At 33.0% G+C, this 25243-nt stretch overlaps 1 protein-coding gene across 43 annotated transcripts; it reads left to right on the forward strand.

Annotated features, from left to right (window-relative positions):
- Nucleotides 1–2065: 2065 nt before the first annotated feature.
- Nucleotides 2066–24273, forward strand: blk (BLK proto-oncogene, Src family tyrosine kinase). 43 transcript variants are annotated; one of them, XM_073932991.1, is made up of 18 exons: nt 2066–2114; nt 3020–3090; nt 3164–3251; nt 5092–5204; nt 5608–5649; nt 6300–6364; nt 6449–6527; nt 6925–6961; nt 7480–7573; nt 8453–8551; nt 8777–8880; nt 11549–11698; nt 19195–19347; nt 22095–22274; nt 22369–22445; nt 23093–23243; nt 23588–23719; nt 23829–24273. In XM_073932991.1, exons 7-18 carry the CDS (start codon nt 6450–6452, stop codon nt 24029–24031), a joined length of 1458 nt encoding a protein of 485 aa, XP_073789092.1. In that variant the 5' UTR covers nt 2066–2114; nt 3020–3090; nt 3164–3251; nt 5092–5204; nt 5608–5649; nt 6300–6364; nt 6449; the 3' UTR covers nt 24032–24273. The 43 variants fall into 43 exon arrangements, with proteins under 43 accessions (XP_073789092.1, XP_073789098.1, XP_073789106.1 ...); XM_073932997.1 differs by having other exon boundaries at nt 5095–5204; XM_073933005.1 differs by having other exon boundaries at nt 5142–5204.
- Nucleotides 24274–25243: the final 970 nt, after the last annotated feature.

A 25243-nucleotide genomic window follows, 5' to 3' on the forward strand; every position in this document is an offset into this window, starting at 1 on the left:
GGTGTACAATGATAACTTTTTTACTCTATTCACAAGGAACATGAAATTAATAACATGGGAAATGGAAATTTGTTGGAATTCAAAAATTCAAGTTTGAAATTGAGATAACGGGTACAGTGACAACGACTAATGACATTCCTAAATTAGGCTAAATAAAAAAATCTAAAATTGTAATCAAAAATTTTATTACCGTTAAAAACAGTAGTCATTATATAGAAATTGCAACATTTTATTGCGGGTGTCTGAGAAGAGACAGATTAAAGTGTTCTAGGCATAACGTCCAAATTAAACTTTGCTGCCCTCTTGTGAACGGTTTGTAATGGCCTCGTGTTTTGTTTTTGAATCTATTTTAATTTTTAATTTCTGATATTTTCTACAGCTAAAACCAACTGAAACCTGATGATTAAAAATCCTGGAAAAAAATTATTACTCATGGAAGAAATTATTAAGACAAATTCAAACTCAATCGAGAGATTCCTCCTATTCATCAAGGCAACTTCATTAAAATATTTAAGTAAATAAATATAAACAAACAAACAAACAAACAAACAAACAAAATAAATAAATAAATAAATAAATATTTTTTGTTAAAAAATATTATTTGGCATTTTATATGAGTACAATGTTGTATTTTATTAAATAAAAATGATGTGATGTCTCCCCTCTCCCTCTTTTGACCAGTTGATAGATCTTTTGCTTTTGCCCAGTTACAGTGACATGTTCAAAATGGAGAGAAGAATGAAGAGATGTGAAGTGCTAAACAGAAAATGAAAAAAGAACATATGAAACAATGAAAACCGCTGTGTCAAGTTTGATAATAAGAGATTGGTAGAGAGGTAAGCTTAACCCACACTATTAATTGGGAAGGCAGATAAGGATAAAAGAGAAGAGACTGAAATACATATAGAGGAGAATAAGGATAAGAATGAGGAGATGAAGATAAAAGAAGAAAGTTTTGGCCTATAAATGTTAATGTGGAAAAATTGTACACAAAGGACAAGCCCAACACAAGGATTCACGTAAAGAAATGTGCAAAACTCTTGCACAACACCAACTATTACATGTTATAGTGTTGAGCAAAAAGGTCCACAACGCTAAATGTCATGGATGTATTCTGAGTATAGTCTAGGGTTTCTTGATTTTTCCCACCAACGTTTTCATGCCTATAATTCTATATAAATTCTAATTCTATTTGCATAGATATTGAGATCTCAGGATTGCACAACATTAACATACTTTGGAGCAAAATGTTAGTGTGCACAAAAAAGTTAGTGCTGTGCAATGAGAAATCTGCACATAAACAACAACAACAACAACAACAACAACAACAACTCTTTTGGGCAGAAAGGTTAGTGTGGACACAAGGTTTGTATTGTGCGAAAAGACATGTTCACAAAAACACACCCACACAGCAAAACACTAACTAAGCACTAACTTTAAACAATAAAGCTAAATATTATTGTGCAAAAAAAAAAAAAAAAAAAAAGAATAGTTAGTGCTTTGCAAGGAAAAAAAACTGTACAATTAATTTGTTTAAGCCAAAAAGTTAGTGTTCAAAAAAAGGAACTTGTGCAAAAGGTTAACTTTGTTTGGGCAAAAATTTAATGTGCAGAAAAAATTGTGTTGTACCAAAAATGTTTATTTGTTTTTTTTTTGTTTTTTTTGTATCTTCAGTTAATTGTATAATTATGTGATATGATGTCTTCTTTATTCATCCAAGTTTATTGCTAATAAAACATTCTGTAAAGCTTAAGCAATGTCATCATTCCTTTTATTTATTTTTTTGTCAGGCTTTCTCTTAGTGTTTTGGTGTTCATTTTTCAGATAAACAAAGACAAAAAAGCTGGTAAAAGAGGGGGAATTAGGTCAGAAATAGATTCAAGCCAGATTTCAATACAAGTCATTGTCAAGATACTGTATATCAATATTATCATTCAATAACAAAACACATAAACTGAAATTTGCAAATTACGATATGCTTACCTCTTGAATATTGTGTTGAATTTGCTTGAATACTCGAGTTAACATTTGGGTGGAAAAATGCAACTCATGGCAACCCTCTAGCGGTTAATAAACAAAACTGCACGTGTTCGTCGAAGTTTCATTCAGCATGCGTAAGTATATAGGCCTGAAAATATTCAGTTGTTCTATAAAGTATTACGTTACATTTATAAGTAAGGTTGTTGTAATTTATATCGGTAAGTTGACAAGCATGTTTCTAACACATAACACAACAAACGGTATTCACTAGTTGTCATATCGACGCAACAACAACAAAAATATTCGAAGATGTCATTGAAGATTCCAGTAAATTCCTGTCTGAAGTAACCTTTCATCTTTTTATTGTTTATATAATGAGACAAATCTGCTATTATTTAATCTTTAGACTCTAATTTAGCACACAGAATTGCTACTACTGCAGAAAATATAACCAGTTTAAATTGTAGGCCTACAGAAAAACCCTGTAGACTGCATTACAACATACCACAGTGTTATTAGAAACTAAGCTTCTGTGACATACTGTCTCTCTTTATCAACCATTTCCCACATTGTTTTGAATTCTATGCTGTACAGTGGGCTTATTGTTAAACTCAAATGTTATTTATGTTAATGTTCATAGCAATATTTGTACCAGACAAGTGTGAAATTAATTTAAAAAGGAATACAAGAACACCATGTACATTCAGACAGACTGAGAAAGTTAAAAAGTGTTTGGTTGTGCTCGCTCTTCCCTACATAGTGAACAAGTAAGAAAAGCAGAAATATAGATGAGCTGTGAGGCTTCTATGCAGATTTATAAAATAAAACTCATCTTTATTTCTTATTTATTATTATTTATAGCACTTTTACTATGTAGATTGTGTCAAAGCAGCTTAAGATAGAAGTTCTAGTGAATTGAAACTGTCAGTCCAGTTTTCAGAGTTGTTCAGAGTTCAGTTTAGTTCAGTTCAGTTCAGTGTGGTTTAATTTTTACTGCTAAAAAGTTGAAACACTAAAGAGCAAATCTTTTGATGCGCAGCTTCACAAGTCCCAAACCAAGCAAGCCATTAGTGACAGCGGCGAGGAAACAAACTTCACCAATTGACCAAGGTGAAGGAAAAAACCTTGAGAGAAACCAGGCTCAGTTGGGCATAAACATTTCCTGGCCAAACTTTTTCTGCAGAGCTGCTGTCTAGGCGCCAGAGAATGGAGAACGCTGGACGTCCATCGTGACAGAACCTGCAGGTGTGATATAATTGCTGCCCTTCACAGTATGTACCTTCACAAAATGTCTCCCTCCAAAATATTGCATCATTTTGTTACATTTTACTCCGAAATACACTCTCAGAAATAAAGGTACCCAAGCTGTCACTGGGGTGATACCTTTTCAAAAGGTACACATTTGTACTTAAAGGGTTTATAATGGTACTACAAAGGTATATTTTAGTACCTACACATTTTAAGAGGATCACTTTTGTACTTTTTAGGTACTAATATGCACCCTTGAGGTATTAATATGAACCTTTTAGGAACAAATCGAACCGTACCTTTTGAAAAGGTACCACCCCAGTGACAGCTAGCATACCTTTATTTCTGAGAGTGTACAGTTACCTAACTTCCTTCATGACATTTGCTGTGTTACAGAAGATAGTGAGTTGTTCCAAAAGGTATTGGCATTTTTAATTTATGCCACTTCCCAAAAATCTAAATCATTCAAGTAATTTTGATACTTGGCATTAAAAGGAGGGACATTCTCATTTCGAGACTGGCTGGACGAAATTCTGTGTAGTGCAGAAGGAGTCAGGATGTTGTGAATTTACAAGTTTTAAAGATGATGTGATATGACGAAAATTTAAAGCCACAAAATAGTTGTGATTTAATCCAATATTCAAGACCTAACAGGGTTTAAAAACTGCAAAGAAAATGAATGTGCAAAAGATAGACATCAGATTAACTGAAATTTAACCGTAGAAAACCGCAGTGCCTATAAAGGGAAACGCTGTCTGTAGGGGCTAGCCAACAACATCCTGTGAAAAAAGCTACTGCTGTGTAGAGCTAAATCCTATTTAGATGCAGACTTGAACTTGAATCAGCTGTATCTTGTTCAACTTGACAATATTTTAGTATATATTTTTATCTTTAGGCATAATATGAAGCTACTATTTTTTTAAATGATAATTAGAGAATATTTTAACAACACAAATTACAGCGTTCAGCATAATTAAGTACACCACATTTTGAAAATGAATATTTAAATTTTCCATTTCTCAGTGAATTTAGGCTATGTATTTTGGTGCATTTCAACAAAACAGATTTATTAAAGAGATATATTTATTAAAATTATATTGTAGTCACCAAACATACTTAGAAATTGAATGATAATCACATTAAATTCAAGCAAAATATTGAAAAAAAAATGCAACCTACAAAATTTTTACATTTTTTGCTTTTCTTGATTTTTCCTCTTTTTTAAATTTGTATTTAATATTTTTCTATAGCCAAAATTTGGGTGTACTAGTTTTTGGATGTACTTATTTGTGCTGAGCACTGTATATTCTTAAAAATTTCACATTTAATTAAGTATGTAATCCTTTTTTGGTGGTCTAATTATTTGTGAACTTTTTTGCAGTTTCTGTGTAAACATAATTTCTAAACCAAATTTTTTTTTTCAGTCTATATAATGAGAACAGATTCCTTCTATGATTTTTAAAGAAGGTTTCATTTCTTGAAACATATTTGGAATTGTTATTTCGGTGTTTCTAAGAAGTGCTCATGCTTCCTTGTTGCCAACATGCATAGAAACAACAACATCATGAATTTGGCTAAACTCTTCAAGAATGAAACAGTTTCCCAGAATAAGGATGTTGAAAATGCTGTTGGGTGCAGCTTCGTTGTCTGACATCACATGGTCATCATATGCATGCTTTACTTTAAGGCATTTACATAGTTTGTGAATTAACCAGTGACAGAGGAAAGGGAGGGAGGGGAAAGCTAAATAAACACAACTACTGATCTCTGTTTATCTCTTTCCACTAATGGGGTCTCTTAGGGCATATGTGCTGGGCCTCTAATGCAGACTAAACCTGTGTGTTTCTGTGTCTGTGTGTGCAGTAGATAGTCTCTCCATGTCTTCAATTATTTATTTTTTATATATGAACAAGAGAGATACCTAAAACCTAACATTGGATTATTACATATTTAAGAGTGCCGAGGACACATAACATGTAAGTACAAATTTTATAATTTACTTTAAAATAAAAGTGCACAGCAGTTGACCATGATTGCTTAGTGAGTTTTTTAAAGTTACATTTTTAGATTATTTGACCATGTTAACCATGACACGCAAAAAGTTTAACTTTAAAATTAATTAATGGCTGTTGTTCTGTAATTGTTTGAGAAATTTACTAGTAATTTCTGAGTAAAATTGTTTGTTTTACATCATCTTTACAGATAATAAGTGTGATTTAGATAATGATGATGCTTGTATTTATTAATAATTTTAAAAAGGTAATGTAAAAATGATCATCAATCATCTCCAAAGTATTCTCAACATCACTGTTAACATTTTTACGTAACTCACTGATCTGTTAATTGTCTAAGAAATGTCTTGTTTATCTTTTGAACTAGTTCATACTTTTGTCCGATGGAATCTGTTTTCATAACATAAGGGTAAGAAGTCACATTTTATTTCAAATTTTAATATGCTGGTTTGTTATTTGTGTGATCAGATTCACATTTGTGTTTGCTATAGAGCAAGTCATCTATTTGTATAAGCTATTACATTTTACAGACTAAAGCATAAGGAGACTATTCATTTTATAATTGTATGGATGACACTTCATTTATAATATGTTGGTTTATTATTTGTGATCAGATTCACATTTGTGTTTGCTATGGAGCAAGTCATCTGTTTGTACTTACTGTAAACTATTGTATTTTACAGACTGAAGTATAAAGACACTGTGTTCATTTTATAATTGTATGGATGACACTTCATATTTAAAATGTTGGTTTATTATTTATGTGATCAGATTCAGATTTCTGTTTGCTAGAGCAAGTCATCTAAACTTAGCAAACTATTGTATTTTACAAACTAAAGTATAAAGACACTGTGTTCATTTTATAATTGTATGGATGACACTTCATATTTAATATGTTGGTTTATTATTTGTGTGATGAGATTTGCATTTTCAATGACTGTCTGGTTGAGTAAATCGTTTAATTATAGTGAAATCATTAACTGTTGATGCTGTACAGTATTTATAAATAAATGTGTAACTTATGTGGATGAGCTTAAAAATCTTTTTTCTTTTGTTTAGCACCAAGAATGATGAATATCTGGACCTTTCAGCATATCTTTTGGACTTTTACTGAACTCCACAAGGTGTGATTTCCAGCATCAAATCAAATTTTATAAATAAATGTTAATTAACCCTACACAAGAAGATGATCACATTTCATTTTTAAGGATGGGTTGTGCTTGTAGTGACCAGAACCATCCAAAAGGTCATGAGCATTATAATTCAACAAACTCTAAGACATCTCACGTAAGTATTGCTGGTTTTAGTATTTAATTATAATTTTTAATTTAATTTAATTTAATTTAATTTAATTTAATTTAATTTTATTTTATTTTATTTTATTTTATTTTATTATTAATTTTTTTAAGTTTAAAAAAGCTAATAGTTTTTGTATTCTGTGTTTTCTTTCTTTTTATGTTTGTAAAAATTATGTTTATGACATTAAAGTCACAGAAGCATAGTTTGTAATAACATTGTGGTATGTTGTAATGCAGTGTTACCAGTGGTGTAAAGTAACTAATTACAAATGTTATCTTAAATTATATTTAAAAATGTATTATGTCTTGTTTTTAAAAAACAAACATTTTGGTCAATAAGTTATATATATTTTATATATATTATATATTATTCTTGTTATTTACAGGCGTCAAGAGATCACAAGAAGCAAAACAACAACCAAGGTAATGCATATGTTTTATTTCAGTTATCGAATTTGGCATTAGTGAAGAGTATCTGTTTATTGCAACTTATTTAGTAATATTTGAATAGTCATTATGGTTTTTGGCCTAATCACTGTGTTTCTACTGAAAATGTTAAAATCTTTTCTAAAAAAGAAAGGAAAAGGAAACTTTTATAATGCTATGGTCACATCATTAAACATATTGCATTGTCTAAAATAAAGACAATAATATACATCACAAATGCAAGGAAAAGCAGACAAAACATGTCCCAAAAATAATTAAGCTTTTGATCAAAATGAAATGTAAAAATGAGTTGTATTGGCGCTATTAGTTATCAGTTGGTTATTATGTATTAGAGTATTTTGATTAAAATAGGTAAATGTTTAAAATAGAGGTAATTAAATTCACTTTTCATAAGAGAAAATGTTATTTCTTAACCCTGGTTTACATGATGAGATGTTGCAGATGTAAGATTATTTGAAAGGAATTTTTTAACAAATTTAACTTTTTTTTTTCAGATGAAGATGTTGTTATTGCACAATATGACTTCCAGCCTGCTAGTGAAAATGATCTTCAATTCAAAAAAGGGGACAGACTCAGGATTATTAAGGAGTGAGTAAACAACTTGCTAAATATGAATATAGACTATAACTAAAATACAGCACAAATTCTAACATGTTATAATATAACAAGAAGTTGTGAAGTATTGGGTATTTATTTGTACAAGAATCCAAAGCTTAAGTTAGAACTTATTAACTTTATGACGCTCAATTTAAGCAAATGTACAAATGGTATCTATAAGGGAACAGAATAGATAAAAGTGGATGAAAAGATAAGAGATTAAATAATTTGATAATCAAATTATGGGGTATTTGGGGCAACAAAGAATAATGAATAATATTAAACTTGTGCATTTCTTAATGATTGAAATTTGTTTTATACAGATATTCAGATGTTCTGTTCATAATGATAACATTTGTTAGTGTTTGAATAATTGTTTTAAAGGTTTTATTATTTTGTTCGAAATAAATCAATCAAATCTAATTAAATTTGAATCTGTGTTCCAAAAGTACCCAACCTGATGTCACAAGGCAATGTAACTCGTCAGAACAGAAGGGAACTCATACAAATTCATACAATTCCGTTTGTATAAAAAATTTATGATATTTGTGCCCCCAAACTCCCCCTTTACCCTACCCCTCTTTGGGACATGAACAAGTTATACTAAAATGTATGAATAAGATCTGACGAATTCATTTGAATTAGTTGCTAAATCAAAACATTATGAATTGCTGAGAGATGGCGCTAAAAATACCCTCAAAAATGTTTTTTAAAAAGTGTTAATATTGCTGTTATGCTTCATTTAAACTCACTCCAGATTTGCTTTAAATGTTTCAATTCCAAAGTCATGTAAATTAGTACAAACTTCAATCTCACAGTAAAAAGAAAAAGCTAAATCTGATATGTCTTGGTTGTTTTTTGTTTGTTTAGAAATGGAGAATGGTGGTTGGCGAAGTCCTTGGTCACAGGTTATGAGGGATTTATTCCATCTACGTATGTGGCAAGAGCGCAAACGCTACAGGTGGAGCGGTAAGAGCAAATATGATCAATAAATGTTTTTTTTTTTTTTTTTTTCTCACGATAAATAGTGTTTGCTGCTTTTTGCTGTATTTCAGCTGTGGACTCCAAATGTTGCTCTGCTGTTTTACTGTGCTTAATAATATCAGCATCTTTGGAATGTCCCTTGTCTGTTGTATAATTTGCTGACTTACTTGGAGAAGAATGATATTATTAAGGTTCCTGTTTTTGTTCCAGATGGTTTTTTAAGGACATGAATCGTAGAGATACAGAGCGTCTTCTGCTAGCACCAGGAAATAAACCTGGTTCCTTTCTTGTGAGAGAAAGTGAAACAACCAAAGGTCAGACATTTCCACATTATCACTTATTGTGTTGTACTGTATGTCAGTGGTTCACTGGTTAGGATCAATGACTTATTTATTAATTTGTTGCTGCAGTTTATTACAATAACATTGTAATATAGTGCTTATTGCACGCAGTTGTTTAAGGGCTTTTGCCTTTAATTAATTATTTAGCAATATTAAAAAGAAATACAAGTGTCAAGTTGTAGAACTTAAGGATACAAAAATAGGCTAAAGCCGAGGTGTTTCTGTTGCTTGTAGTTTTATTTTATATACCATTTGGACTAAGAAGAGAGGATTTATTTGGTTTATTCATTTGATTAATTTTGTGAGAGGACTGGACTCTTGAAGGCTTTGATTTTGTTACTGTCTGTAAGATTTTGTGAGGCATTGTGTCATGAATTAGGACTCCTGGCTGCAAAATAAGTCTAATAAAGTAACCAATATTACCTAACTGATACTAAAGAAATCATATAGTACTGTCGATCTGTGTAAACATTTTAGAAACCACTTAAAAACTTTATATCGATTTAGTATTTTTTATGTTTGAGGTTTTAGTTTGCAAGTAATAATAATTGTTATTCTGTGATATTTTCTCCAAATTTAAAATAAAACAATTTTTTACACTTTTACAAATTGAGCATTTTTGGTGCAGAAGATAACAAAAAAGTGTCACGTTTTAGAACATGCTGGTATTCAGTTTTAGAAATCAATATTTGGTCAAAAAACCCACTGTAAAAAAATTGTTGAATCAGCTCAAAATTGTAAGGCAACTTCCTGCAGAGCTTTTTTGAGATGATTCAGTTTTCAACCCAAATTTTGCACTTGACTCTAATAAAGTTAAGTCAACTCAAAAAGCTCTGTAGCAAGTTGCCTTAAAATTTTAAGTTGAGTGAACCTTTTTTTACAGTGCAGATGTTTGTCATAGTAAATATAAACGAATTGAAAAAATCTGACAATTTTTTTTTAGGGAAAATGCTACAAATATCAATACTGTAATGTGTGATTTGAAAGAAATGTTATCAAACCTTTATAAAATAAACCAACAGACCCTTTTCACATTTCCGGATTGCTCAGTAGCGGAAGGCAACATCGCTGGGTAAACTGAGTGAATGGGAGAGTACAACAAATAATTTTTTTACAACTCTATTTGCTGTAACAATAAAAAAAAAAACTTCTCGATGGTGTTATCAAGACTTTTAGAAAAAGGAAAAAAAATTGTGTGAGACTGATGACGGCAGCCAGAGGAGAGAATAACGTCAAATTTACTCTCAGCACTATAAACGCTGCATTAGAAACACCTCACATAAGCTTTAACTAAAAACATTGATCAAATTTAACATTTTATCAAACATTAGAAACTTTCAAGGATTTAAGATCATGATGACCATTAAACACGTTATAACAGTCTTGTGAAAAGGGTCCATATGAATATTTTACTTAAACCAATATCAAATAAATCCATATCCTCTAAATCCAGAGAAGCAGAACTTTTAATTTTTTTTTCATTAGTGTACACTATTCTATCACTGTAAATGAGTGTTTTACATCAGACCATTCAAACTAAATGAATATCTGAAGGAACTCCTAATATTCAGCGTTCAGAATGTTACTTTTATTTGACTCTGCTCAAATTCTTTGTTGATAAAGGATGCATTTTTCAAAGTTTACGGTCTGATCTGCTGATCTTCAGTTCACATCATGCAGAGCGCTGAAAGAGCAAATAAATGTCAAACTATGTACTGAGATTTGCTTGTGTTTTTGCTCAGAGCATAAGTAGAGATAAAAATAGCTTTTCTAACTTTTTTCTAAGCTTTTCTGTTTGTCTGATTTTAGAGCCAGGGGAGGTGCAGAAACTAGACGTAACTGGAATTTATAATTTTTTTTATGCAGATTATTATTATTTTTCATTTTAGTAAACCTTGAAATAACTAATATTGTTTGATTTTATGCATAAAGTATCAAAACCTGATAAATAAATTTGTATGCGTAATATTTATATCTTGTTTATAATGTTATTTATATATATATATATATATATATATATATATATATATATATATATTTTTTTTTTTTTAGTTTTTATACAGTTATATTGTCATTATTTCATTATCATTATTTTATTTTTTCATTATATCATCAGTTTTATATTACTACACTGTAAAAAAATATGACAAAAAGTCATGAAAACAAATGCCTTTATGTTACTTTGCCTTTAATTTAAAAAGTTTCTTAATTTTTAGTTTCTTTCTTTAATTTTTAATAACCAGTTTCTTTTTTGTTGTACAAAATTTACTGTTGTATTTTTAGTCAGTTTGAATGATTTGAGATGAAGTTCATTTGATTCTGAAAAATTTAAGGCAGGGAGAATTTTATTTACAGCATACCTTAAGGGAGGTTTACACTTACAAAACCCCACTAAACAGCTTGTGACCAGTTTATCGAAGAATTTATCACACTATACAAGGTGCATTAATCAACATCAGCTATTTTAGTTACATCTAAACCCACCAATGATCTGTTTATGAAACTCTTTTATGATTATTTTTAGTTTTCATTCCAGTGGTGCCTGTCAGATTGAATTCACTTGAGCATCTATTAATCACATATTTGTCTGAATCTGAAGCTGGTCTTTATTTAACTCATGTTTGTGAATGCTCCTTCACAGGTGCGTTCTCTCTGTCCATCAGAGACTCCACTCCAGAGCAGGGTGATGTGGTCAAGCACTATAAGATTCGAGCCCTGGATAATGGCGGATATTACATCTCCCCGTCCACAAGCTTTTCTTCTCTTCAAGAGCTGGTGAAGTATTACTCTAGTAAGTGCTCAGAGCTGCAGCAAAGGCTTTTTCTGTTTCCTCTACTGTGTAGTTTCTGTGGTGGAAGCAGCAAAGAACAGGATAAACACTTGCTTTAACCACTAGATAAATAGGTCAGAGCTCATAGACTGCACCATCGCCACCGTTTTGGTTTGTTGTGTCTTTTTATAGAACTGTGTACGAGTCATTTTTCTACGTTTTGGTTTGGGGATGTATTATAAAGCCAGTAAACATAGTTTCATTTCAGTGAACCAGGGCCGGCCCAAGCCTTCAGGGGGCCCTAAGCAGGATTTTATTTGGGGCCCCCTTGGTGCAAACAATATGGCAAATTATCGTAAATCCTTGATAATTCGCACACTATAAATTTAAAACACACATTATCGATTTTATTCGCTGTAGCTGTGTTGCTTACATCATAAAATATATGTTTTAAGACAATTCTAAATATTATTCTGCAGAAACAACTTCCTATTGATCCAACTTTTTATGTTACTACTTGCCCAAATCTAAATAATTGACACAAAACATTAATATGGGCTGGCAGAAACAAAAGCAGCTGGAAGTAGCCAATAAAATACTTTTTTTTTTATTATTCAGGCACAAGACGCTGTCAAACATAGTGACAATAAAGATACATTTATTTTTTATTGAATATAAATGTTAACACTGAAAAAAAATCATATTGTATTTTGTAGTTCAAATAACTTAAAACATCTATTTAAACTAAAATCAAAGTAAATCAGGAAGCATTTTCTAGACATACTCGCATATTAGTCAAATTACTAAATATGTACAAAAATTGTTCAGTTTTCAGAAACAAATTCTAAATTAAGTGATTTTTTTTTTTTTTTGTAAAACAAATTAATCTGCCAATGAGATAAGTAAAATAATCTTATTTAAAACCTAAAACAATATTCTTTATTTACCCTAATTGGCAGATTATTGAGCTTTTTTAATGAAAAATTCACATAATTTTGACTAAAAATCTGTCTAGAAAATGTGTATTGGTTTAAGAATTTTTAGATATTTGGACTAAAAATCACACAAAAACTATAAGAAAGAAAATCATTTTTGCAGTGTATTTACCAACTGTCAATAAATCAGAAGCTTATTTTTTATCACCAAGTTCATGAAAAAGCATTTTGCTGCTGTTCCGGGCACTGCTGCTTCAATCACGATATCAATGATTCTGAGATATATTGATAGATCACAAGAAAACCAGCCACAATATATCACAATTTTGGTAAACGAGGGGGAAAATGCATCAAAAAAAATTATGATATTCTTTTATAAACACGCATTTATAGATTTGCAACAATGTAAAACAAGTGCACATCTGTCAAACAAGCTTAAAAATGCTGATGTGCAGAGAGGAGTTTATGACTGAAGAGCATCTATCACAGCAGCAGAATCTCAATTTTGTGCAATGTGCATTTAAGAAAAAAACTGTCAAAAAAGTAATTTATTGCATTCTGTAAACTTAAAACATTACAACTTGACCAACTCATTTTATGTAAACATGGAAAATTTTTATGCTTAAACCAGGTTTATTTTTAATAAAAAAATATGTATTCCCACTATTTTTTCAACTGATCAGAATGCTCTGAGAGGTGAGCACAGACTCCTCTGAGTACGTATGTTTTCAGCAGTGGAGAACATTAGTTATTTACTTATCTGTTTAAGTTTTTTAATTCCCCTAATATTTTTTGCCAAAATACCACCCACAAGACTTTGACAAGTTCTGTAAGAGTCAAATAAACGCAAGACCCTTGTAATTATATGTTCATGTCCTATTGATATCTTTATATATTTTGGCGGAGTTAAAAAGTTTGAGCACATAAGAAGTTGCACTGGCCGCGGGCACGCGCGAGTGATATAGCGAAGTGAAAGCGCGTCTGTTAGAAACTAGTGGCGAATTCGGGGGAGCTGGATGTCTCAAACACACAAATACATTGGCCCAGCTTGGACAGAAGAAAGTGTCTGTATGCCTGAGATATTCACCATTGCAATGGCTCATCTCAGTGGTTTACATGACGCTGGTGTATGTCCGATGATCCGCCATTACGCGAAGCGCCACCTGGTGGCGGCTGGGTGTACTGTAGCTAAAGCGGTTATCTGCTGCAGTCAGTGTGGAAAACTGATTAATTAAATCAGATCTTTTGTAAATTTAGGTAAATATCTTGGCGCCTGAGTATGTATCGCTGTCAGAAATAACACTATAAATGGGCACATATTTTGTCCCATCACTAATCAACAACTCAACAAACTAAAACGAAAGTCACACAATAATTTCAAACCAAGTGTGCCGCAAGCCTACGTTTGAGTGAAGGTTTCGGCCGTTAGATCGCCCCCTGGGGGCTGGCTGCAGTACAAGTCATAAAGCCCGCCTCCCCCGTGTTAATGAAGGAGACTTGAGCCCAAATAAAAAAAAATATTACACTTGCAATAAAATGTCCCGAAAGATAGTTCTGGTCGATTAAGGCACTGGTTATTGTGCTGAAATAGGTGCAGATCTTCATTTTTGTAAACAGTTTGTTTTTAGCAGTAATTTAATGCTGGGCGTGTCATCGTGATTTACAGCTGTGATTGACAGTTTCTCAAAGCGCGGCGTCTGAGCTTCGGCAGGAGACTGAAGTAGACTGAAATGTTATTATTCGATTTCTGTGTTATTTTACCATGACAAAATGAGTTCAGCAGTAAACTATAGTTTCTGACATACATGATCCTGGTGGAACACTGTTTATTCGCTAAGTTCAGGGCTTTTTTCGGGCTTTATTAGTTTGCTGATACACGCCTAGCCACCCAGATAGCAAAACACAGTTCCGGCTAGATTCTCGCCTGCCGGGAACTTATCTCTTAGAGCTCAGACTGACTAATGTTACCTCTGCTGGACCTACTCCGGATGCCTGGACTCACTGCCCGATTCCAGTCCGAGTCAATCGAGCCAGATGCGGCGGCCGAGCGAGCCGGTGCTGCCGCATGCGAGCCGGAATCAGCCCGCGACGCCGCGAGTAAAGTTATGCGCTGCGGCCTGGAGCTGGCGCGATTGAATATATAAAACCCTCATATTTGTTAACGTTATTACATCCATTTGTGTTGATATGACAGCAAACGCATGCTGAGCAGTTCGGGGGGCGTAGTTGATTTTACATAAAGCGTTTGATTGGAAGCTCGACTCCGCTCATTTTCGCGGCTCCTCCTCTGGCTCCATCAGACAATCCTTCTGCGCATGTCTGGCTCCAATTTCAGCAGTCTTTTGCGACAGTTTGTGCCCGTCAAGCAGGCGTTTTGCCCTCAAGGCGTTCAATGGGAAAAAGGGCTGTCGCGTCGTCCATATTTTTTACAGTCATTGTTTCAAACACTCTTGGGGGCCCTCTGGTGGCCCCGGTGCCCTAAGCAGCCGCTTAGCTCGCTTATGCCTTGGGCCGGCTCTGCAGTGAACTACAGTAGATGCTTGTTTTATTAAATTATTTTAACGTTTTTTTATGTTTGTGTGACTCTATTCAGTCACACCAAGAATAATAACTATAGTAGCGTCCACACTATCAGTATGATAATAAGAAAAAAGAAATCTCAATATATTTTCGATAATGAGAATTGTAAAGTATTAAGTTAATTGTGTTTTTGTGCCATAGTTTGGCCTGTCATGGATATATAAAAATGACACTAAAACCTCCTGTAGGTGATGGTGAATCACTGAGTCTTTTTAAATATGCTAATTTGTAGATCTCACAAGATGTTGTGGAAATCGTTGCAGTGTTAATTAAAAATTATTGATAATTACATTGTAAAATGTGTTGCGGAGAATATTTTTCCTAAATATTGGTATAAAATGTTTGCACCTCTCTTAGAAACAACACAGCAATTAAACATACGTTGTTTGTTTAAAAACAGGGTATCCGCGGGGACTTAAGAAGTCTTAAAATGTCTTAAATCTCAAAAGCTAAATTTTAGGCCTTTAAAATTAAATCTACTGAAATGTTGTGTTGTAGGTCTTAAATCTTTTATAACAGGTCTTAAATTTTCCTTTGCTCATTTGTTTTAGCTACCCAATCTGGCCATCACCAGCAATCCATCTCAATAAAAATAATAACTTTTTATTTAAAAATATAATTTAATTACTTTCCTTACAGTAACATTTCCTTAAAAGTTCTCCATTTATTTACTGCTGAGAATACTGACCTGACCTATTTTTTTATTTTATTATTTCATTATTATCATTATTGTAGACTAAAGTAATTGACAAGTAATTGATGTTTTGTTCTATTCTTGGTAAGGGTTATAGGGTTTGTGAATGGATTTATTTAATATTATTATTTAATATTCATTTAAAAAGAATTTAAACAAAATTATTATTATTGTTTTATTAAATGTTTTCAATTTTAATCATTTTTTGATAGGGCAAGTGAAAAATCTATTCGGACGGGGATATTAGAAAACTTTTATTAGCATTTAGCCCTGTATAAGTCTAAAATTTTATTCATAATTGTCTTAAAATGGCTTAAATGTTTTAAAATGTGATTTGGTGAAACTTGCAGAAACGCTGATAAATCATCCAGTTTTGTGTAAAAAATAATACATTATTTATACATTATAGATTAGAGCACAATATACAGTGCTCAGCATAATTGAGTACACCCCATTTTGAAAATGAATATTTTTATCCATTTCTCAGTGAATATAGGCAATGTGTTTGTGCATTCAACCAAAACAGATTTATTAAACAGATATATTTATTAAAATAACATTATAGTCACCAAACATAATTAGAAATTGAAAGATAATACAATTAAAATCAAGCAAAATATTGCAAAAAACAAACAAACAAACAAAACACAAAACCTACAGTACAAAATTTCAACTAAATGTTTCGATTTTTTTGCTTCTCTTGATTTCTCTATAGCATATAACTTTGGGTGTACTAGTTTTGAGTTATTTTGTTAGAAAAGTTCCAGATTTGGCTTCAGTACTGACTAATCTAATGTATATGCATTTACAATATTGTATAGCTTACTATTAAAAATATGAATTTAAAAGATAGATTTGTGAGGGGTGTACTTACATATGCTGAGCACTGTAGATTCAAATATGTATTTAACATACTTTAATACTTGCAAAACAATAGGTCTCATTTACTAAGCAGATGCGCCCGTGAGACAAACAGCACAATTTATTGTGTGCATTGCAATATTTTAATAAAAACTGTTCTATAACTCTGCTAATTAAACCTTCACACTCTGCTCTTACTGGTGGAATTTGCAATCAAAGAAGATTGACCATCAGGAAATTTCAAATTTAGTCATGAAACCTACAAGACTGATTTGACCAGAGTTTCAGTTTCTATAATGAAACTGCAACTTATGTATATATATATACACTATACCAGCTTTGCTGGCCTAAGGCTTTTGCACAATATACTGTATGATCAATCAGTCTCTTTACTTAAGTCCTTTCCAAAAAGAATGGTGTAATGTATTAAAGCCTATCTGTACATTTCAACATTCATAATTCCATCAATTCAGACAATATTCATTACAACAATGGTAGAAATGCAGCTCAAACCAGGACAAAAGCCTCTTTAAACTATACATCTTTAACAATCAAACCAAAGAAATTCTCTTACCTGGGCGATGTTTCGGCACAGTAGGTAGTGCTGTCGCCTCACAGCAAGAAGGTTGCTGGTTCGAGCCTCGACTAGGTCGATTGGCATTTCTGTGTGGAGTTTGCATGTTCTCCCTGTGTTCACATGGGTTTCCTCCGAGTGCTCCGGTTTTCCCCACAAATCCAAAGACATGTGGTAAAGGTGAATTAGGTAGGCTAAGTTGTCCATTGTGTATGTGTGTGAATGAGAGTGTATGGGTGTTTTCCAGTGATGGGTTGCGGCTGGAAGGGTATCGCTGCGGAAAACATATGTTGGATAAGTTGGTGGTTGGTGGCGACCACAGAATAATAAAGGGACCAAGCCGAAAAGAAGATGAATGAATGAATTAATTTTCTAACCTAACTCTTGTCAGTTTAGAGAAAAAAAATGCTAAATGTACATGACCACACTGTATATGTTTTGTGGTAAAGGGTCACATATATCTACATTTCTATTGCATATATATATATATATATATATATATATATATATATATATATATATATATATATATATATATATATATATATATACATACATACATACATATATAATAGTGCTGTGAAACGATTTATTGAGGTAATAGTTTATTGACCAAAAAAAGAAATTAATAAATAATATATATATATACACATATATTACTATATAGGTGAGGCAGTGGCGCAGTAGGTAGTGCTGACGCCTCACAGCAAGAAGATCGCTGAGTCGCTGGTTCGAACCTCGGCTCAGTTGGCGTTTCTGTGTGGAGTTTGCATGTTCTCCCTGCCTTTGCGTGGGTTTCCTCCGGGTGCTCCGATTTCCCCCACAGTCCAAAGACATGTGGAACAGGTGAATTGGGTAGGCTTAATTGTCCGTAGTGTATGAGTGTGTGTGTGTGAATGTGTGTGTGGATGTTTCCCAGAGATGGGTTGCGGCTGGAAGGGCATCTGCTGTGTAAAAACTTGCTGGATAAGTTGGCGGTTCATTCCGCTGTGGTGACCCCAGATTAATAAAGGGACTAAGCTGACAAGAAAATGAATGAATGAATGAATATAACTATATATATATATATATATATATATAACGGATGCATATTCTGTAATATGTAAATGCAAACTTTAATCATGGACACGATTGAACGCACATGGGTGCTCATTTAGAACGCTCCAAATTGACTAACAAATGAACAAATTTTTAAAGCTCATGTGCCTGTATGCACGTGTTCAGAATTTAGTAAAACGTTTTTGTAAATTCAAATGTGCGCATATATTTGTAAAAAGTACATGCAATTATTAGTGAATAAGACCCATTGTGTTTTAACATTCCTGTCAGTTATAAATGTAGTTAATTTCCTTAGTATTAAATTCCACAACCTCTGTTTCTATGAAAAACTAATTTAAAATACCAGAAAGTCATCAAACTTAACTCAGTTGTGTCGAGAATAAACAAGAATCACTGTCACTGGATTCATATTTTCGCACTTGGTAAATGTAGATGAGAATTGTTTTTGCCCAAACATGGACCAAATAGATAAAATAAATTATGTAATTTATTAAATAGTAAAGTGGCCAAGACTGCAAGTGTGGGCAATTTGAAGAGTCCCACTGTCTAAATCCCTGAATCCTTTATTCAAAGATATTCAGAACAACTGATTAATTTAGAAACAAAACAAGTGACTGTCTTTATGAATGGATAATTGAAATATTAACTTACTCGATTTATTTAAAAAAGTCCCATTCAACAAAAATCTTTTTTTGTCCTGCTTTGATGGAATAAATTTTTATTGGTAAAACAGAAAAAAACAACAATATTGTGGCTATTCACATCCTTATTGCTAGAGTCATTGCCATGAAGATTTTTGTTCTTTTACCTATAGGGACAGCGGATGGTTTGTGCCAGAGGTTAGGAAATCCCTGTAAAAGCACCGCCCCTCAGAGACCCTGGGCTCAGGATGAGTGGGAGATTCCCAGAGAAACTCTGAAGCTGGTGAAGAAATTGGGTGCTGGTCAGTTTGGAGAAGTGTGGATGGGTAAGAAGCAGAAAGTTCAGCAATGTTGAGTTTGGGTGTTAGGGTCAAAAAGATGATTTGTGTTATATTCTTAATTTAAAATGATAGTTTTTAACAATACTAAAACATATGAACGCATAAAATATAATCATGTAGAGTCATATTAATGGTTTTAAATTGAATTAAATAAAATTTTCAATGGGCGAGGCAGTGGCGCAGTAGGTAGTGCTGTCGCCTCACAGCAAGAAGGTCGCTGGTTCGAACCTCGCCTCTGTTGGTGTTTCTGTGTGAAGTTTGCATGTTCTCCCTGCCTTCGCGTGGGTTTCCTCCGGGTGCTCCGGTTTCCCCCACAGTCCAAAGATATGCGGTACAGGTAAATTGGGTAGGCTAAATTGTCTGTAGTGTGTGTGTGGATGTTTCCCAGAGATGGGTTGTGGCTGGAAGGACATCCGCTGCGTAAAAACTTGCTGGATAAGTTGGCAGTTCATTCTGCTGTGGCGACCCCGGATTTATAAAGGGACTAAACCGAAAAAGAAAATGAATGAATGAATTTTCAATTTGAATTAAGAATAAAACAATAGTAGGAGCCAGTTTTCAATATTCTGACATCAGCAAAGCATGTGTTTAATCTGGCAGTGTTTCCTCAATTCCATAAATACAATTTTTGACCAAATATGTTTTTCAGTATTTGATGTATTCAGATGCTAAATTTAACAAAAAAGTTGCATTCTGCACACTTCAGAGTCAAATTCTTATTTTAATGGCCCTGGTCAAAATAGGTTTGTCTAAGGCCATGTGTCTGTGTGTCATGTGGCTTTGTATGATATTGTCACATGCAAACCACAAAAAATGATAAATTGTTTGCATCTTGCAATAGCTTTGATTTTGACCACGAGTGTGAGCATTAACCAATAGTTGCAAAAATCTCTGACCCAATTTCCTTTACTGTATGTGTCTGTGCAAATCATCACTAAATGTATGTTTATTCTAATCATGTTTTAATTATCACAGTGAACTTTAAGACTCCCTTAGGAAATAAATAATATAGTCATTTATAGTAAATACTATAGTGATTTTGGTTCATATAATTGTTAAGTGCTTGAATGAATGTGTTGTGGTTGTTGCTGTGGTAATACATAACTAGGAATAAAAACACATTACCTAATAATGTTGTTTTCTACAACTATAGGGTATATTATACTACAATAAACCACAGTTTACTGTAGCTAAAGGATACTACAGCATTAATTGCAGTTTATTAGTTTAAGATAATTAATACTGCAGTGTTCTTTAGCATTAATTAACTAATGTGTTGTAAATTCTACAATATGTACTTTAATATACTTTGCTAAATGGTTTTATAAATTACTTTATTTTTTCTTGTATGGTGGAAAAATAATACTATTAATAGAATATGTTTTTGTAAGTGTTTATAATATAGAATATTTATTGTTGCTTTTTGAACAGAATTATTTTAAGTGTATTTGAAAATGTATAATAATTGTTTTATCGTTATATATTTAGTAGGTTTTATGCTTAAAAAAGAGCAGTAGATACTAGATTTTATCTAGTTCATCATAAGTTGAAAAATAGTAGAGCAGGTCTCAAATTTGAAGTATTTAGGCACAATTATTGACAATAAACTGAATTTTGATAATAATGTAGAGGCTGTTTATAAGAAGGGAAGTCAGCGTCTCAGTCTCCACTGAAAATTGGGAAATTTTAATCTTAGTACACAGACTTTAAACATGGCATGTAGACCATTAATAGACAGTGTTCTCACATATAATATTTCTTTTTATGGTTTGGTAACACAACACTCAAACAGAAAAAAAAATCATCGCAAATTATCAATCAGGCAAATAAGATAACTGGCAACAAACAACATTTGCTGCAGTTTCTATTTGATTCCTTCATGGAAAAAGACCAACTGCAATGTTTAAAAATAATACACATCCCCTTCACTCGAAATGTTAGCATCTGGATGCAGGATTAAAATTCCTAGAGCCCGAAGAAATTCTTACAAAAAGTCATTTATCCCAATTGCAGTTGTTGTCTTAAATAGGATCACTGTTTGATGTAGATGGGGTGAATGTTAAGAATGATCTGCAGTAATATGTATGGGGCTAATTTGGTTTAAAGTTTTTAATTAATGTTGTTGTCTTAAAAAGTGATGATATTATGTGATTAATGTATGGTTGTATGTAAGTTACCAGTTTCAAAGACAAATTTCCTTTCTGTGCCAAATAGAATGAACAATAAAGTCTAAACTAAACTAAACTAAACTAAACTAAACTAAACTAAACTAAACTAAACTAAACTAAACTAAACTAAACTAAACTAAACTAAACCACAAAATGACTAGGCTGTTTGCCAGATGTGTAAAAAAGAGTTAAATGTTCTTTGTAAACAATGACAATTTGTTTCTAAATGTATTTTGTGTAGTATGTTTGTGTATTTATACTTTCTGAAAGTAGAAACAAAAGAAAATTATTCAAAGATGATTACAGAATAAAAGATTCTGTGAAGGAATTCTTGATTTCTTATTAATCTAAACATATGGCCAAAATAATCAGTCATAAAAAAACTAAATATACATAGTTTTTATGACATAAGTTGCAGCAATCTCTGACCTAATTTCCTTTATATACAGTATATTTATACACACAAACAGTAAATAGAATCTTTATATTTACAGTAGGCGGTTCATTCCGCTGTGGCGAATACTTACAGTAACAAGCCTGTGTGTCTGTTGCTCTTGTATTTAGGGTTCTACAAAAACAACCAAAAAGTTGCCATCAAGACTTTAAAGGAAGGCACGATGGAGCCTGAAGCCTTCCTGCAGGAGGCCAATCTGATGAAGCAGCTCCAGCATGAGAGACTGGTCAAACTGCACGCTGTCGTCACCAGAGAGCCCATTTATATTGTCACTGAGTACATGGCTAATGGTTAGAACCATATTATTATATTTAATAAAACACGTGTGTTTTTAAATTATGTGGCAAATGTCTAAATGATGCAATTGTCCTTTTTCTTTTTAAGGAAGCCTGTTAGACTTTCTGAAGACAGACGATGGCCATAAATTAAAACTTTCCAAGCTGATTGATATGACTGCTCAAGTAAGAATCATTTATTTATTTTGTTTTAATTTCTTTTGATTGCCTTCGTTACTTAGCAGCACTTAAATATTTCTGTGGCCCTGCAGATTTGAAACAAAAACACTTGAACATTGTGCACATTGATGATTTGTGTTTAATAGTATGCATTTGTGCACATTCATGCAACTTTTGTAACTATTTTAGGAACTGCTTTGCATCAAAACTATTCAGAGATGAGAAGAGGAAATGGCCTTTTTGGTTTTGTAAGCTCATGGTCTGAGCATTTAGTAGAGCTGAACACTTTTAAGATCCACCACAAATTCAGATTAATATCTTCCGGGCAGGATATTGCGTAGATTTTTCCATCGCACTGAAGCCCCAACTGTGCATGACTGTGATCTTGGTCTCTGTATGCAACACACAGCTTCCTGTTAGAGCCCACTGTTGATGCTGTCTGATATTTATAGTCTGCAATGCAAATGTACTGTACACAAAATACAGTTGAAGTCAGAATTATTAGCCCCCCCCCCCCCCCCCACCCCACTCCCCCGCCCCCCAGTGTTCAACAGAAGAAAGAAATTTGTTAAAGTTTAAATCCGAGTGTGAGTAAAAAATAACTAAATGATTAATTTTTGTGTTGAACTCACCCTAAATAAATATTCTCACAGATAGCGGAGGGCATGGCTTACATCGAGAGAAAAAACTACATTCACAGAGACCTGCGTGCCGCTAATATTCTCGTCTCAGAGACCCTGCACTGTAAAATAGCTGACTTTGGTCTTGCCAGGATCATAGAAACAGAATACACTGCACAAGAGGGTGAGTACACCAATGTATTTAGCTACTTTTTTACACTACCACAAATTAACAAGCACCAGTCAGTTCTGACATTTGGTTTCTAATGCAATGCACAGACATATCTGATTTTTAAAGTTTGATACGAGCTGCTGATATTCAAAAACGCCACCTTCTATCTGCGTTGAACTTTCCGTGGTGACTTTTTTTCCACTTTACAGCGTGATTGCATGATCACTCTGGCTTTATTTATAGTAATTTCAGTAACTGATTCAATCAAATTATAAATGTATTTTCCATGCATGCTTACAGTATATGTTCCACACCACTATTCATGGCCTATCATTGCATCTTGTTTTATTGATCAGGTGCAAAGTTCCCTATTAAGTGGACGGCTCCTGAAGCCATCAACTACGGTACTTTCACCATCAAGTCAGACGTGTGGTCCTTCGGAATTCTTTTAACAGAGATTGTCACATATGGCCGAGTACCGTATCCAGGTAATACGTTTTTCCTCACTTGGGTTTTGGCTTCCACTCACAGCTGTGTTGTGTAGGAGAGATGAGTAGATCTTGAGCAACCAGGTTGGGATTTTCTTCACAATTTCAGGCATGACGAATCCGGAGGTGATCCGTAACCTTGACAGGAACTATAGGATGCCGTGTCCAGACGCATGTCCAGGAGAGCTCTATGACATCATGACAAAGTGTTGGATGGAAAAGCCAGAGGACAGGCCTACTTTTGAATATCTGCAGGACACACTCAATGACTTCTTCATTGCTACTGAAGGCCAGTATGAGATGCAGCCATAACCTCCATGTGGAAACTGTATGAACTGTAATAAGGATGTACAAAACACAGAATGGACTAAATCCACACCAAAATGGATTATGGGGAATATACTGTAGCAAGAAAACTGCCTCCTTGTATATTAGTAAATATTTTATTTGGCACATTTTCACAGTTCCATCTATTTCTACGTTGTTCTTTTTACATTTGTTTCATTGTTCTTTCAAGTCTGTATTGTTTTCAATAAAATATTTAAGTTAGTCCATATTGTCAGTTAGTCTTGTTTGGCCAGACATTCAGATTGATGGCAGAAGGTTTAGACTCAATCACAGCTTTCAGTGGCTATGTTTCCATCCACCTATTTTTATGTGCATTTTGTACATGCGCATAAAATTTTTTTTTTGATTGAAACGGCAAGATGCGCATACATTTTTAAAAAGTGCATAAACGTTTTATTTGATAAGAAAAGATATGCATAAACTACGATGGAAACACTTTTACCAAACAAATTCCAGTGTGCGCATTATAAAAAGTGATGTGATTTTGACAAACCAGCAGGCTGAGCACATTGTAAACCATATGAAATGTTGTTTCAAATGTTGTTTTATTTCAGTATTAGTGTTATTATATTATGGATTACCTACAAAATTAATAGTGTCTGCGCTCCGCGTCTCACGCCTTTAAACGCTACCATGTGTTCACTGCGTGTCAGGATTGCGTTCTGAGGCACAAGACATTTATTAAATGAAGAAAAGATTCACGCAGCTTCTCCTACTGTAAGCAGCAAATTCTGTTTTTACTGTTGATATTTGGTGCCAGATAATCAGGACATGACGATTTTGTTCTCTTTGACTCATTGGATGGAAACGCTGCCTAATTTGAAAAGTAATAATTTTACAAATTTTACTAATTTTAAAGTAATTTTGCATTTTTGGATGAAAAGTATTGACTTATCCTTATTGATTAAAGTTTGTCTAAACTACACATACTTTTGAAAGATCATTATGATAAGCATCAGTTCATCACAGCGGAAAACACACCCGATTTCTTCTCTGATGAAAAAGTTTGACATTGCAGTGACATTGCCTTTAAGTTCCTAGTAACAAGGCACAAGTATTGTTTATAATAGTACAAATGTGGTTTGGTTAAAAAAAAAAAGTAACTTGGGTTGAGAGTAGCTGATTTGTTGTTGTTGCATACAATAAGTTGCATTCATTAAAGGTGCTGTAAAAACG

The sequence above is a fragment of the Danio rerio genome, chromosome 20 (genome assembly GCF_049306965.1).
Source record: "Danio rerio strain Tuebingen ecotype United States chromosome 20, GRCz12tu, whole genome shotgun sequence".
NCBI lineage: Eukaryota > Metazoa > Chordata > Actinopteri > Cypriniformes > Danionidae > Danio > Danio rerio.

Excerpts from the sequence above, each read along its gene's own strand:
- blk (XM_073932979.1), top strand. The coding sequence starts at position 6,402 with ATGTTAATTAACCCTACACAAGAAGATGATCACATTTCATTTTTAAGG. Across the intron at positions 6,962-7,479 it reads GAAGCAAAACAACAACCAAG|ATGAAGATGTTGTTATTGCA; the intron begins GTAATGCATATG and ends TTTTTTTTTCAG. Across the intron at positions 23,244-23,587 it reads AGAATACACTGCACAAGAGG|GTGCAAAGTTCCCTATTAAG; the intron begins GTGAGTACACCA and ends TTTATTGATCAG.